The sequence below is a fragment of the Penicillium angulare genome (assembly GCF_028827245.1).
Source record: "Penicillium angulare strain IBT 27051 chromosome Unknown utg000012l_segment0_segment0, whole genome shotgun sequence".
NCBI classification, from domain to species: domain Eukaryota; kingdom Fungi; phylum Ascomycota; class Eurotiomycetes; order Eurotiales; family Aspergillaceae; genus Penicillium; species Penicillium angulare.
The window spans coordinates 941,165-956,835 of NW_026623171.1; the positions used below are offsets into that span (position 1 = coordinate 941,165).

General features: G+C 47.7%; 5 protein-coding genes across 5 annotated transcripts; 2 read left to right on the top strand and 3 right to left on the bottom strand.

Moving 5' to 3' along the window:
* Positions 1 to 371: 371 nt before the first annotated feature.
* On the top strand, positions 372 to 3,991 carry N7478_013002 (uncharacterized protein; the record flags this gene model as incomplete). The annotated part of the gene is made up of 3 exons (XM_056929212.1): positions 372 to 450; positions 514 to 3,251; positions 3,305 to 3,991. 3 exons carry the CDS (start codon positions 372 to 374, stop codon positions 3,989 to 3,991), a joined length of 3,504 nt encoding a protein of 1,167 aa, XP_056772574.1.
* A 398-nt stretch (positions 3,992 to 4,389) lies between these two features.
* On the bottom strand, positions 4,390 to 7,187 carry N7478_013003 (Zn(II)2Cys6 transcription factor; the record flags this gene model as incomplete). Its single annotated transcript, XM_056929213.1, has 10 exons — positions 4,390 to 4,826; positions 4,904 to 5,093; positions 5,151 to 5,326; positions 5,392 to 5,520; positions 5,884 to 6,270; positions 6,320 to 6,475; positions 6,531 to 6,694; positions 6,759 to 6,881; positions 6,941 to 7,063; positions 7,144 to 7,187. The coding sequence occupies 10 exons, from the start codon at positions 7,185 to 7,187 to the stop codon at positions 4,390 to 4,392; spliced, it is 1,929 nt and encodes a 642-aa protein (XP_056772575.1).
* A 262-nt stretch (positions 7,188 to 7,449) lies between these two features.
* On the bottom strand, positions 7,450 to 8,907 carry N7478_013004 (Proline dehydrogenase; the record flags this gene model as incomplete). Its single annotated transcript, XM_056929214.1, has 2 exons — positions 7,450 to 8,263; positions 8,315 to 8,907. 2 exons carry the CDS (start codon positions 8,905 to 8,907, stop codon positions 7,450 to 7,452), a joined length of 1,407 nt encoding a protein of 468 aa, XP_056772576.1.
* Positions 8,908 to 9,660: 753 nt separating this feature from the next.
* Positions 9,661 to 11,500, bottom strand: N7478_013005 (L-glutamate gamma-semialdehyde dehydrogenase; the record flags this gene model as incomplete). The annotated part of the gene is made up of 3 exons (XM_056929215.1): positions 9,661 to 11,145; positions 11,206 to 11,313; positions 11,372 to 11,500. The coding sequence occupies 3 exons, from the start codon at positions 11,498 to 11,500 to the stop codon at positions 9,661 to 9,663; spliced, it is 1,722 nt and encodes a 573-aa protein (XP_056772577.1).
* A 1,511-nt stretch (positions 11,501 to 13,011) lies between these two features.
* On the top strand, positions 13,012 to 15,480 carry mvp1 (sorting nexin Mvp1; the record flags this gene model as incomplete). Its single annotated transcript, XM_056929216.1, has 5 exons — positions 13,012 to 13,501; positions 13,582 to 14,349; positions 14,404 to 14,546; positions 14,608 to 15,201; positions 15,271 to 15,480. The coding sequence occupies 5 exons, from the start codon at positions 13,012 to 13,014 to the stop codon at positions 15,478 to 15,480; spliced, it is 2,205 nt and encodes a 734-aa protein (XP_056772578.1).
* Between the last annotated feature and the right edge of the window lie 191 nt (positions 15,481 to 15,671).

A 15,671-nucleotide genomic window follows, 5' to 3' on the forward strand; every position in this document is an offset into this window, starting at 1 on the left:
TCCAGACCTCTCAAGTCCTGTGCAATTGAATCTTTACAAGTCCCAACGAGGAAATCAGAAAAAAATTCGGACTTACAACGGCCCGGGCCCACCAAGGCTAAGCCGAATTGAGACTAGCTCGGAGTGAGATAATCATGATGAGATAATCACCGACGCGAGATGGTAGTTAACTAACTAAAGCGCGTCGACCGTGTTAAGTGATAACCTGCGATAACGAACCGAAGAGGTTTTGATCTTGTTGCTTGCATTTAGCCAATTGTACCCTCTTCGGTCGCATCTTTCTCTTGAATCACACCTGCTACCTCTCCTGTATCTTTTCCTTTACTTTCTATAATTATCCTCCATCCTCAATGTGTACCTGAACATCCCACATGGATACTGTCGTATCGAATCTACCGCCAGGTATGGGACAGGGCGAGCGGCAGACAGTTCACCCATTCTTCCACCAAGGTAATTGTCATCGACACTCACTCAGTATCAGAACTGCGTCACCTAACTGCTTCGACATTATAGTTCCACCGAACTATGTCGAGCCCAATACGTCTCATACCCCTTCTGCAACGACCACCAATTCTTGCAGCTTTATTCCGTCCCAAAGTGAGCAAACGAAAACCCAGAAAGAGCCTCATATTCAATTCGAAAATATGTCGAGAGACTCAAAGATGCAAGAGCCTTCTGCTTTAAATCCAGAAGAGGATCCCAATGCCAGCCGGAGGAAACGACGGAAAATCGACAAGACCAAAAAAGTGGAACATGAAGCCTCTCTCAGGGCTGGCATGTCAGGATGGCTAGGGCAAGAGATTGCTGCACCAGTGGAAGACTCTGGTCTCAATACTACAACGGAGACATTGGGGAGCCAGACACCGCTCGTACAAGAAATCGCCCAACCTACCCCCGAGGAGAACAAGTCAACTTCCACACCGTCAGCAAATCCAACAGAGCCATTTGATCCCGATCGGAAAGTGCTCAAGGTGAATTCCAATGGCAAATTACTCGGCTCGCCCCCAAAGACCTTCCCTGGAATATCTGACCAAAACAAATCGTCTGGTAACCGCAGACGACGTCAGAAAGTCAAAAGTCGAGTTGTCTCCATACAGTACACGTCGGACGAAGAAGGAAAGACTGGGAAGTTGATCGATGATATCTTAAACGGAAAGCTAGTCTATAATACCTCTCGTGATGCGCCTATACCGGCCAAGGACCCAAAGCTCCCTTCAAAACGCGGCGCAAACAAGCCGTCGAAGCCGACACATCCATTCTTTGCGAAGAAACCGCCGACAAAACCTCAAGCAGAAGCTGGGGCAGCAATTGCATCGCCCAACCAAACAGCCGGCACCAGCAATTCAGCCATTCCAGATCGCCCCTCGTCTTCTCCGTTTGGGCGACCCAAGAACAAATTCCCAGAGCTTGCTCACGCATTGTGGCCACCACGAGATTTTCACGCTGAATGTCATGATTTCAAACAAAATTTGTCAACTCGTACCCCCATTCAGTATCACTCGGATCGCAAAAAATCCAAAGTACCGGCTATTAGAGTTGGCGACGACGAAAACGTCTTTCTCAAAGGCACTTCCTTAGCTCGGACAGCTGCCAAAAGCGATATGACCAACGATTGCAATATTCGACCTACTTTGCGGGTCCCAGTGCGAGAAACAGTTAGTGGGAGAGTTTTGCAAAGAGCAGTTGATGCGCAATTATCTTGGGCTTTCTCCAACCAGCCTTCTGCGGTTTCTCTCCACCCTTCAATTTCCAAACTTCGATCAACATTGCACAGCTCCCTCTCAGCATTTGATCGTGGAAAATACGAGTCTCAACTATGGACCCACAAATATTCCCCAAAATTAGCGGAAGAAGTCCTACAGGTTGGACGCGAGACACAAATCCTACGAGATTGGCTTCAACACCTCGAAATTACAGCAGTTGATACCGGAAAACAAGCAGACGAGAACAAGAAAGCGAAGCATAAGCACCAAAAGAAAAAGAAAAATCGAAATAAGGCCGATAAAATGGACGACTTCATTGTTTCCAGCGGAGAAGAGGCATCCGAGATGGACAATCTGTCTGGCTCCGATGATGAACTTGCTGGTGGTGTTACGGTCTCTACTCAGCGGACTGTAGTGCGGTCTGGAGACCCAGGCGCTTTCTCTCAGTCTGACTTAGCTAAAGCTCCTCTTGCCAACGCCATCCTTCTGAGCGGCCCATCTGGCTGTGGTAAAACCGCCTCGGTGTATGCGGTCGCCAAAGAGCTTGACTACGAGGTATTCGAGATCAACCCTGGTAGTCGCAGGAACGCCAGAGATATGCTTGAAAAGGTTGGAGACATGACTCAAAATCATTTGGTTCATTTGTTGAACGAATCTGAAGACTTGTCTTCGAAAAACCGCGAGCCTATTCAGATAGATGATTCTAAGCAAAACAACCTGATGGGTTTCTTCAAAAACCAACCATCAAAGAAAACAAATGCACCTCCTGCGGCAGACCCTACCAACCAAGAATCTGAGACTGATTCGAAACGTCCTAGAGAGCAGAAACAATCTCTGATTCTTCTCGAAGAAGCCGACATTCTCTTTGAGGAAGACAAGAGCTTTTGGACAGGCGTTTTAACCCTCATTAGTCAATCTCGTCGTCCTATAGTGATAACTTGCAACGACGAGAGTCTTGTCCCCACTCAGGACATGTCACTACATGCCAAATTACGCTACCAAAGGCCGCCGCCTGATTTTGCCATCGACTACCTACTTCTTGTAGCTGCTAATGAGGGGCATCTCCTGAAAAGAGATGCCATGAATAACCTTTACAATGGATCAGGCCATGACATTCGACGATCTCTCATCGAACTGAACTTCTGGTGTCAGATGGGTGTTGGCAGTGAGAAAGCAGGGCTAGACTGGATTCTTCCCTTATGGCCGCCCCAGGCTAACGTGGATGAGAATGGTGATCGACTTCGAGTGCTCAGTCTCAATACTTACCAGCCTTATATGGGATGGCTGAATCGAGATCTCTTTCTCACTGAATCCTCTTTAGAGAGTGAGATAGAAGCGTCGCGAAACACACTTCATTGGTGGCGATTGGGCCTCCAAGAGCTAGAAGATGCGAGTGTCCCCGATTACTATGATAGCCTCCCTGCGGATCAACTTGACTCAGAGAACAGGCTTGAACAGCTCAATCTATTGACCCATCAAGCGGAATTCTTGGACAGCCGGAGCGCGCTTGATATTCTCTCCTCGGGGTATACATTGGACAAAGCCAATGTAAGTTCAACATGCATTTTGCCATTATAAAACGTCAGCTAACCCTTAACTAGGACGCTCTTGATACCGATATTCCACCAATGCTGGAATCTCACCGATCAAACTACGTGGACGCTCACCCGCTCCTGCAATCCGACTTACGTCCCGAATATTCCTCGCTCGGAGAGGACATCAGCTTAACATTAACCGCGATGCATTCTCGTCGGTTCCGCTCACCTGTCCAAAACACCGAGTCTTCATATACAGCCCGAATAATGAATGGCTGGGCCAAATCTGGCATGCGTCGCCAGATCTACCCATCCACCAAACCTGGTTACCAGAAAGTCTTTGGCCCAATTATGCGAGCCCGACACTGGACCTCTACCGGGCGCCTTGCACCATCATTTGAAGGCTGCCTCGCTCCAATTACCGAAGAGCTTGCGCCGTACATTCGTGCAATCATGGCCTTTGACGGCCGCCTAAAGGTATATCGTGACACTTTGTACACAGCCTGGGTACAGGAGCAGGGAACTGGAGAGAAGCGTGCGCGCACAACTCGCGCCAGCAGAGCTGCCCTCGAGGGAAGTGATAAGGCTTTCACGCGGCGAGAAAGATGGTTTCCTGAAGAAACCAACTATTTTCTCGTCCAGGCTACCGGCATGCCTGAATGGCAGGACTCCTTGATTCGGATGGGGCATTTCAACGTTCAGCCTACAATACCATCTACTAGCAGTGATATAGAGATGGGGGAGTCCCAGTAGCAGATTTTCTCTCCATTTGATTTTAGCGATAATATTCAACGATCTAAATAATGACAAGCTGATACGAAACCACTTCAATCCAAAGCATATCCATCATTGAAGCCATCTAAATTGGATCAGCCATCCTAGGTAGCAAAGTAATTATCTCACGAGAAAGGTAAATAGGTATAGGCTGAGGCCATGTTGGGATAGGAAAGGAACGAAGAAAACTTGAAGGAGGAACGTGTGTAAGGTAGTATCTATCTTAATAAGTTTCGCTTGAAATTTCAGAAGCAGATAGGTGCTACCTGCTAGGTATCAATCGCAATATAGATTCATATGCGTAGGGCAAGCTCAATTTTGATAAGATGTATTCCTCTCCTGGGCTCTCGATAGCCTTATGCCAAATGGACATGGAATTACCCTACCTCCCCACCAACTGACTGCATAATACTTTCCATGTCCAATTGATCCGCCAGGTCAAGCAATTCTTGCGGTGGAAGGCTCACTGACTGATGCAGGCCCAACAAATCCCACTCAAATTCGTCATCCACATCTACCTGCTCAGCAGCATAAGACTCTTCATGGGCATCTACCTCTGTGTTCATCAAAACGGGAGGCAAGTTATCATTTGCAGGCTTCGGAGTTAATGGTGCAAGAATTTGCTCCAATTGACTGAGTTCTCGTCTTCGTAGGGGTGCTGCCACACTACCCTTGCAAATCAATTTATCTAGAACACACTCCAGGTGATCACACCATGTGCTATCTGGAATCAAGGAGGGGGCGATTGCGCGTATCAGATAGAGAACAAAAGCAGACGAAGACGCATCTTCAACTTGGAAGGGTAGAAATGCATCTAGAAGAAATCGTTGTAAGCTTCGAGTATACTAGTAATGTATCGTAAATATCATGCATGTCGAAAGGGATCCATACCCATTAAATCATCATCAGCTAAAGTTTGGAGAGTTTGTAGAATAGTCTGAGCCGAATCTGCACAGCACTGCAAAAGTGATGCTACGGGGGACGCGAGTGATATTGTTTGAGATGACTGTCTCTCCTCGGCTCGCTCGATGTGCATATGCAAGGCACACATAACTAGAGGCCTGGTTGCGAGAACAATGCACTTTATAAAATTTAGTTTCCAGGACTGTAAAGTATTTGTATATCACGATGTACTCACATGATGATGCGCGAGCATGAGTCGAATAGCCATCTTTGATGCCCGACTTATAAGGCCATGAAAATGTTCATTTAGAAAGGCAGTCAGATCGTGCGAGAGCTCGGCAATCTCGTGAAGGATTGATTGCGTATTTCGAATGAGTGACCCATTGAATTCATCACCGACACCATACACAGCTGGTTATCCATGGACTTTAGCTATTGTGACACGGAGAGGGAAAATCAGAATCGTCGTAACTTACTTGTCAGGATTTGAGCCATTAATCGAGAAAGACGGACATGCAGCGTAAGATTGACGTGCTCTACAGAGCTCTCTACTTCCGCCGGCAACCGGACTGTAATATCTTCATCTCTGATGGAACTAGGTGCCCCTATTAGTGCGGAGAATTCTCGATCTAGCATGTAAACCACCCAGAAAATTGTTCTGCACCGCCGAGAAAGCTCGGGCCCACCAAGATCTTCCGGGACATGTCTGTGAATTCCCTCAATAATACATCCACGTAAAGCATGCCCAATCTTGAAAAGTTTCAAATTAGCGTATAACCGATGTAAGGCTTAAAATGTCCAGCACAGACTCACATGTTGAAATGCAGCTCGTCTCATGTCAATTGACTGTAGATACACCGCACCCAGACTCAAAGCCTGAATACAAGTCAATGGATCTCTATGCATTCCCGATAAGTCAGGCAATAGAGCCATTGCCCTTGCAGCATATTGATGTCCTGGTGGCGTACCCGAAGAACCTTTCTGAGAGAGGAATGCTTTTCCAAAAGCGAGAACAAGAAGATACTGCGCATACCAATACCTCGATCCCGTCGCCTTCTCGGCGGGATCTTCATAAAACTCATAGAGATCTCGAAGATATGATTCTTCGTCAATCATAAATGATAGGAAGCCGAAATAGAATTTGACCGTATTGAAGAGGAAGAGCGCGTAATCAAGCGGAGGTAGATTTGAAACATCAGGAATCTCATCAGGAGATGCTGGGCGCCATTGCAGCTTGAAAGCCATTCCATCTAAATGCCAAGGATCTGGAGGACAATTGGACTCAGGAACTCGACGGCCAATGAGGGCTAGAACTCGCCGACAAAATGACCATGATGATGTTGGGCCCATGTACCCTGAAGAATTAGGTGAGTATACTTATAAAATCTGGCTAGGGTCACTCACAAAATCGACCATCTGGCGTTCTTGCAAACTGTGGATTGTTATCCACTAGAGGGTTTCTAGAGAAACGGGATCGATGGCCATCTTGCTCCACATCAGGGTCGCCTTCAAGACTTCTTGCTGACAAGGTATTTGTCGAACGAAGAGTAGCATCCATAGCTATACGTTTATCTAGTGAGCTGACTTGTAGTTCTGTGAGAGATCAACGACACACATTGAGTAAATCCCTTCCATCGCTGCTCCTCTAAGAGAAAGGTCTGGGTTGGTGGCGACAGATCACTGACATCTCTACGATCGTAGGAAGGCTGTCTCGCTGCATCTGAAGGAGCTAATCCATTATTTCTTGTTGATATTTGCTCCTCTAGATGCCGAAGATACCTGAATTGAAAAATCAGGCGATCATCAATTGATGCTCGTCAATTTCATTCGCAGGGGAACATACCGCTCCGAAACCGAGATACGCACATCCTCAGCAGGGAAGTGACAGTGCAGCTTTTTACGGGCACATCGAGTGCAAGGTTCAGAGCCGGAACATTTTACTTTCATACCACGGCATCGTGTACATCTAGAACTAGTTTAGCGACTCATCTAAGATTGTTTCACTGACACATAACGGCGACTTACGCTTTTTGGCATTTCTTCGCCTTCAATCCACGAGCTGTAACAGGCATTTCGGTTTCAAGGACCGAAATTGAGAATATACCAACGTACGAATGATATCCGATCTTCTCCCCCGATATCAATGAACTAGGACTTGCGGGGTAGTTCAGAAAGTAATGTCGGGATGGCCACCCGACGTGGAAGATTCTCTTATCATGCATGCTCACCCCCGCAGGGCGCGATAAGGGTTGTGGAGCAGATGGGAGAACATGATGTAATTAAATTGGGTCAAGTTGGAGTTGTCCAGTATATGGATATCTTACTATTTTCGACCATACAATTGGGTTAGGAAGGAGTTTCCCCATTTGATAGATTCACAATCATTTCGGGAGATTACCTAGTTAATAGTACTAGTAGCTTCAAGTATCGGATACAGTGAACAAAATTGTATACCAATATTCTACTACATCTTCAATAGCATAGATCGATATCATCCTATCATAAATCATTTTTCTTCTTCATAATTCTAACGCTTAACCTATAATTCTTCGCCATAGCTCCTGGCGCAATGCATTCACCATATGTTGTGTGCGTTCGACAGCACCCTTATTCTCAATCGCCCGACGGTGAAGATACTGCATACATTCCGCAACCGAACCCCAAGCCATACACTTGAAGGCCTTCGGAACGGATATATTGGTAGCAGATGAACTCTCCATGGCTCTTTCGTAATTATGCACTAATTCACAGCTCAACTCATCCGCCATCCCTTGAATCTGTCCACATTCCATCAGAACAGTAGGCTTGTGTGCAAGAAGTCGATCTTGGTGGGTGGCGATTGCCTTTGCGGCACTCGGGGCATTGTGCGTCGCAAGAAATAGTGCAGCATTGGGAAACTTCAACTGCTTAAGATCCTCTGGCATTCTTCGACATAACATTGTATCAGCGATCAAGTCGTAGGACTGATCCGTCTCTTCCTTGGTATCATGGATGAGAGAGCGAGTTTCATGTTCGATGTAGGCCCCACGGACCAGTTTGATCCCCAAAGACCATTCTTCCTGTGCAGCCAGTCTGATGTGGTTGTCCAGATTTGCCTTTGACGCTTTGAGATACCCTTGAATAGTATTGTAGACCAAAGGAGTATCAGTCTTATTATGTCTCCGCATAATCTCAATTGCCCAGTTATCCAACCCAGTCTGAAGGACTTGCTGTTCAGCATCTAGCCAGAGGCGAGAGCCTTGTTGCTTTGTCATGGAACAAATTTCGTCCATCGCTTTGACAAGTACATCCGGCATTGGTCGTTTTGCTATCATGGCATCAACAGAGATGGGCCCAGCACCGGTAAGTCTAAACAAACATATTAGATCTTATATTAACTTGAAGGCCGACTGCACTTACTTCACAGCAAGTAAATCCCCAGGTCCCACCATTCGAAGCGTTTCCAGTGTACCCTGTTTCCACTCCTCTACCGTCTCGTAGCACTTATCGCTGTATGTGCTAGCACCCGATCCATCATGAGTCAACTTCTCGTTCGGATCAAGAACAATCTCTCTTGAGTATCCCAAGATCACACCCTGATATCCCATTCCCTTTATCTGCGCCACGGTCTTTGAGACTTCCTGTCGATTCGTTCCCGCGCAGAAATGGTTATAAACAGTCCATCGAAGAAGCCTGTTCAGAATTGGGTTTCGGTCGGCGTTCAGTAAAGGAGAGGACGAGGTACTGAGAACATTGAGCAGTGCTAGCGCAGGTTTCAAGAAGACCTTTGAGGTCATCAAAGATGTCAAGATCAAAGATCGCAGTAGAACTTTTGTGGGCAGTCTTCTCATTGATGAGACTTCGATGGGCGCCTTGACAGGGCCTGGGGCGATGGCGACATCATGGTATCCTTGCTTAGTCGAGTGGTGTCGCCGTGGAGTTCTTTTTGGTAAGGAAGCTGAGGCAAGGCGGGGGATGAAAGTCCGGGGAAACAGAGTGTTCGAATAAATCATCTTGGAAGCCATCTTTAGCAGGGAGAATGCTTGAAGAGCCACTCGTTCTCAATTTATTCCAAGGGTCACTTGACGCTCTTATCTGTCTTCCCTAGCTCAATATCATACCTCTCGGAAATGCCTCTCAGTGCCACCCGTTCATTCATTCGTTGATATCGGCCGATGCGTTGTCTAGTGATCAGCCGACTATGATCGGGGCTCTCCTCCGACGAGAAGGAGGGGTTGGGTTACCCTTGCTAGGGAACAAACTTATCAAGGCGGGGGTTTATGTTACAAATGGATCCATAGTTGGAGAAATTAAATCCCACTCAGATAGAGACCAGCCCTGTCTGTCTGGACCCGAACCGCAAAGATAACCCATAACCATCATCTGGCTTTGTGGCATCTCTCGTGTAACATCTTTCTTGCCCTACCACCCATATCTGAAAATATCCTGGCGCCACAACGATCCAATGTGGCTCATCTGGCATATTAGTGTCGAAATTTTAGAAAAGTAAACAATGCTAGATGTATGAAACTACCTTGAACCGTACGGCTTCTAGAGCTCAAAGTAACGAGCCACTACGTTTTTTATGTAGCAAATGAACATAGGAAATATCTATTCTACGCTGACTCTTTAGGTAGGCTTTTTCCCTAGTGGAATTCCGCAACACTATAGTCTTTATGGCTCAGAAATCTGGAAGTTCATATAAATCATTTCAGCTACCTAATATCGAATCTCCTGTTTACAGCAGGAGCCCACTGAGCCGTTTATTAAACTTCATTCGATGGGTATTCAACTTTTTCCAGTGGAACAAACTCTTCCTTGATTGTCCGCGTACTGACGAATCTCTGAAGATGAGCCATAGTGCCAGTCTTATCGTTTGTTCCCGAGTCACGACTACCGCCAAATGGTTGCTGTGCCACAGTAGATCCAGTACACTTTGTGTTGAGGTATAGCATACCAGCGGCATGCTTCAGAATTGTTTGTGCCTGTCGACTCACGTAAGGATCTTTTGCGAAAATGCTCCCAGTGAGAGCATAGCGTGATGTAGTATCCACGAGATTAAGAGTCTGTTCCCATTCAGCGTCAGGGTACACATAAATTCCCAGAACAGGTCCGAAAAGCTCTTCAGACATGATACGGTGGTGGGGGTTGGATGTGCGGTATACTGTTGGGTGTACAAAGTATCCGTCACCCTTGGAAGTTTTACCACCAACAATCAGTTCCAATTCAGAGTCTGTCTTCGCGTCCACAATGAAGGTATCCAACTTATCAAATGATCTCTCATGGATAACTGGGTTGATAAAGTTCTCATAATTCTCAACGTTGCCAATCTTAAGAGCGTTCGTTTGCTGTGTCAGAACCTCTTTGAACTCAGGCCAAACAGATTCAGCGACGTAGACTCGAGAGTTCGCAGAGCACTTCTGCCCTTGGTACTCGAAGGCTGCCCGAATTGTGTTCAGTGCCGCACTTCTGACATCGGCTGTAGGGTGCACAATTCCCCAGTTCTTGCCGCCAGTCTCGCCAACCACACGAGGGTATGAATTGTAAATCCCCTGACCAATACCGTCGCCAATCTTCTTTTGAATACCCTTGAACGTAGCAGTAGCACCGATAAATGTCAAAGCACTGAATTCTGGTCTTTTCAGAACTGTATTTGTGACTTCCTCCGCATCACCTGGGATGAACTGAACCACATCCTTCGGTAGTCCAGCCTCAATGAGGATATTGTGAAGCAGCCAGCTCGCATGCAATGCAGAGTCAGATGGCTTCCAGATAACGACATTTCCCAGTAAAGCTGCTGGTCCAATCAAAGTGGCACCGAGAGCAGTGAAGTTGAAAGGCGCGATAGCATATGTAAATCCTTCCAAAGGTCGGTATTCCATTTTATTCCAGGTTCCATCGGGCTGGACCTTCGGCTGCTGTGAAAAAAGCGCCCATGCTTCCTGAATGTAATGACGAAAAAAGTCAACCGTCTCGGCCGCAGCATCAATCTCCGCCTGCCATATGTTCTTGCCCTGCCCAAGCATTGTTGCTGCGACTATATCATAGCGGAATTTGCCAGTGATGAGTTCAGAGGCACGGAGAAAGATAGCTGCCCGGTCCTCAAAAGGTGTAGCCTCCCATGCGGGCTTGGCCTTCAGAGCGGCGTCGATAGCTTTGTTGACTTGGTCGGGGTTTGCAGAAGCATAATTAGCCACGACCTCGCTGTGTTTGGAGGGGTTGAGTTGAGATCGAGATTGGGTTGTCTGAACCTGGTTAAGAAAGCTATGTCAACAATGTGCGACCGGTCAGGTTTTTTATAAAGGACATACCTCTGATCCATTGATCTTGATTGGAATTGTGACAGGGAATTCACTCTTGATTTTTTGAATGGCCTTGGTAAGTCTGGCTCTCTCGGGAGAGTTCTTCCCATATTCAAGCTGTATCCAATTCCATCAGCTATGCAATATTGTATGAAAATCAAATTTGGGAACTTACAGGCTTTTCATTTACAAACTTCGGTGGCTGTAACATAGTCAAGAAGCGCCGGGTGACTCCATTGCTTGGGTAGGCTTTTAGCCTGTTCAAGCCAGCAACTTGAACGCGAGTGAGTGTGGTAGGCCGCATGTGGACTGCTCTGCTTCTTAGAATGCGCTAGAATATTACTCCAGCTCCAGTCCCATTAAGAAAAGCTCCCACTCTCGTCTTTAAATACTCCGATAAGCTAGTTAGCTTACTCCGCAATAGTCCTCAGCTATCCCAGCTCTACCGAACACCGGGGGGGTGCTCCGACATTGAAGAAGCCAGTTTCTGCAATACCTTCTCCATCTTCGTTGATAAGTATGTGTCAGTCTGTTCAGGTGGATTCCCTTGTGGGTCTCGATGATGGAGGCCCAAGCAAATCGCCATACACAGTTGTATGTAGATCCTCCATGCTTATCGAGTGTCCGGAGGTCGGGATGGCCATCCGACTTTTTGTTATCGTGTCTGGATGCTTCTAAGTACCCCCTAGAGTCGGTAGGCACATTGAACAATGGACCAATTGGCGGGTTGAGACTAGTGAAAACCTTTGATGGCTATATCAAATATATCCTTTGAGATGTTGTTATCGGAGAGCCGATTATAGCTACGGAGAGATTTCTAGAACCAAGACTTTACATACTGAGATGAGATCAAGAAAATGTTCCTTGTTGCATAGATGGAGCATATTAATCGTAACTCTTTATAGCATTGCTGAACCCTTGCTAATTATACAGTCAATTTATCTACATAAGTATTAGGTAAATGAATGGTGGCACACCATTACAGTTGCCCAGGTGGTATAGCTATTTTAACTGCCAGTGGGAGAACCATGACCTAGTTTGCAGTATATATGCATTTATCGCTCTACATGTACTACCAACTTATATATGTTTAAAAATATGTCAGCACATAACAGCATCGCTCACCTAGGCAGGGTACTGAGCCCTTTTCAAGTTATTGAATCTTCTTGAGCCCTAGAGGTATCGACGAGTAGCACTTATCTCAATTGCGCTCCATTGAGTATAAACGTGTGTATCCGAAGTCGCAGACACCGCCACGCCATTTCCCACGGTAGCATCAGCCCTGGAATTACGCATGATATGATACAGCGATCTTGGCAAAAATAATATTTTGAGACTGTGATTTATAAATCCGTTCGGAAATCCAATACAGGAAAACCAACTCGACTAGTTTGAATTAGTCTGTTGGAAGTGGTTAGTATCAACCCTCACTGGGAGCGGGAAATGATGTTCCAGGGATGCGCATGGGGCTACCCGCTTTATCTCTCCTCACCCCAAATGGGCTCTTGAGTCTTGCCTTCGACCCTTCAACTTGGAAATCTTTCCTTCCAACGACTTCCTCCGTCAAATCTAGGAAGGGCGGATCTTTCTGCAATCTCTTGGTTTCTCAGTTGCGACCAATGTTGACTTGAATCCCCGCAAGCAACTCACCAAATCCGACCCAGCCCCCTCATCCGACCAAACTAGCTCCGCTCCGCCTGATCGGGATCGTCGCGGCCCTTCGTCATCGCACTCAGCAAGCACCTCCACCTAGCGTTTCTCATTCTCGTCCAATCGACCCCCCGCACGCAAACATCCCATACCTGCGTCGCCTTGATGTCCCTATTTGGTACATCTCCGGAGGAGCCCTCCGCAACGACTTCCGCCCAAAGGTCCAAGTCGTCGCTCTTCGCCGACGAACCGTCCGGCGCTTCCCCATCGCTCTTCGCGGATGACGACGGCGACGATAGCTCCTCGCCATGGAATCAGAATAACACGGCAAAGCGACCAGCTCGCCGGGACATTGCACGGACCTTACTGCCAGCTACTGATGTCCCAGAGAGCTATGTGGATGCTTACGACCAAATACTGAACAGCGGGGATAGGGTCGGCTCTGGCGTTGGGTTGACTTCTGTTCGCGAGATTCTGTCGAGCAGTGGGATAACTGCGTCGGACCAAGGCAAGATCCTCAACCTGGTTGTTTCTTCGCACCATGAAAGCTCAGGCGAGCTGGGTCGTCCCGAGTTCAATGTCTTACTGGCATTGGTTGGCCTCGCGCAGGAAGGCGAAGATCTATCATTCGATGCAGTCGATGATCGCCGAAAGAGTAAGTGCTGGTTATAAGTCATCCAGTTCAATTGTTGCTACTTGGAGGCCGAAGAAATACGACTAACTAATCCCCCTCAGAGCTTCCGCAACCAAGAAGCGGCTTTCTAGATCAGCTACGGACCACCGATTCGTCGACTGACCCAGCACCTGAGCCTGAACCTGAACCTGAACCTGAACCTGAACGGCCGAAAACCCCACCACATCAGCAAACGCCGCTACAAGAACCCAATTCCGCACGGTCTCGACAGGTTCGCCGCGAATCATTGGGGGGTCTGGAACAAGACCCATGGGGAAGTCCGGAGCTGCACCGGAATCACAACCATGCGGCACCTGCCGTCGAGCAGCCTTCCTTGAATGGATATGGAAGCATGCGCTCCACCACCAATGCATGGACAAGCAGAACAGTGGAAGATACAAGCCAAGGCAATACGACTCAGGAGCAGAGCAGCAGTCGGACCGAGACAGTAGCTCCAAGCAGCGCTGGATCTGGATGGGGTGGGCCCGTCGGGCCACCCGGTAACGACCCTGGATTTGGAGTGCCCGCCGGTCCTGCCCTGGGTGACTTTGGAGTCCCTGCAGACGCTGCTGCTGATATGGCACCCCGACGCCGGTCGCTGGGTCTTGCTCGCACGACGAATCCACAAGTCGAAGAGACGGTTACCATTAACCTTCTACAAGGGAAGGAGGGGATGTTCATGTTCCAACATCGTAATTACGAAGTCAAGTCTGCGCGCAGGGGCAGTACTGTAGTCCGGAGATATAGCGACTTTGTTTGGCTTCTGGATTGTCTTCAAAAGCGATTTCCTTTCCGCCAATTACCCCTGCTGCCGCCTAAGCGGGTCTCAGGTATGTTCTACGCTGCTTGAAGCGCTCCAAATTGTTTACTCACCTTTCATAAAGTCAATGGTACTCACCTATCAGCGGATTCCTCTTCCTTCCTGGGGAAACGGCGCCGCGGTCTCATCAGATTCACCAATTCCCTCGTTCGACACCCTGTACTCGGACAGGAGCAGTTAGTGGTCATGTTTTTGACCGTACCTACCGTAAGTAGCCATTCCACTCCTGCTTGACCGCTGAAAGATAGCTTACTTATGACTGCCGTAGGAGCTATCTGTCTGGCGCAAACAAGCCACTATCTCCGTCCAAGATGAATTCGTTGACCGTGTTCTTCCTCCCGACCTCGAAGATTCTTTGCCGGCCGACCTCAATGACACATTCGAGACCGTCCGTGGTGGAGTCAAACGATCAGCGGAAATCTATATTAATCTATGCACCCTCCTCGAACGACTGGCCAAGCGGAACGACGGCTTAGCTGCAGATCATCTGCGATTCTCTTTGGCGTTGCAGTCTCTGACCGAGGTCACCAAGGATACATACTCAGTTGACACGAATGATGTCCCATCTCTAAATGTGGGTATCACCGCAACCGCTCGGCATCTCTCTGCCAGCCAAAGTCTGCTAGAGGATGAAGCGAGAGCGTGGAGTGAAGGTGTACTCGAGGATCTGAAGCGACAACGAGATTGTCTGGTAAGTGTGCGGGAGATGTTTGACCGTCGGGACCGATACGCCCGCAACAACATCCCGCAGTTGGAAAAGCACATTGAAACCAATGAACGTAAGCTGCAAGACCTTCGGACGCGGCCGTCGGGCACCGTCAAGCCCGGTGAGATTGAAAAGGTGGAGGATTTCATTTTCAAGGTTTGTGATGCCCCACTTCTCCAATAATTAGTTTGGCGTGACTTGTCACTCACCATGATGAACTTGCAGGACAAAGAAAGCATTGTGCAGCAGCATGCGCGGGGAGTGTTCATCAAGGAATGTATTCGCGATGAACTTATCCACTTTCAGCAAAGCCAGTACCATATTAGTCGCCTACACCAGGACTGGAGCCAAGAACGAGTGAAATATTCCGAATTGCAGGCGGACAATTGGCGGCGATTGAGCGATGAAGTGGAAGGTATGCCGACGGGAGAATAATCTGGTCGACAATTGCCCGTCTATAGACCCTAGGGTCAATACCCACCATGACCACGATGTTTTTCTGAGTTTATTCAAAGGATTTTTATACGCTAGGAACATTTGCGACGATGAATCTTACCTAAGTTATTTCGTTCACTGCGGATAGCGCGGGTCCCGGAATCCGGAGAGTAACTGCATGATGGGGTTGA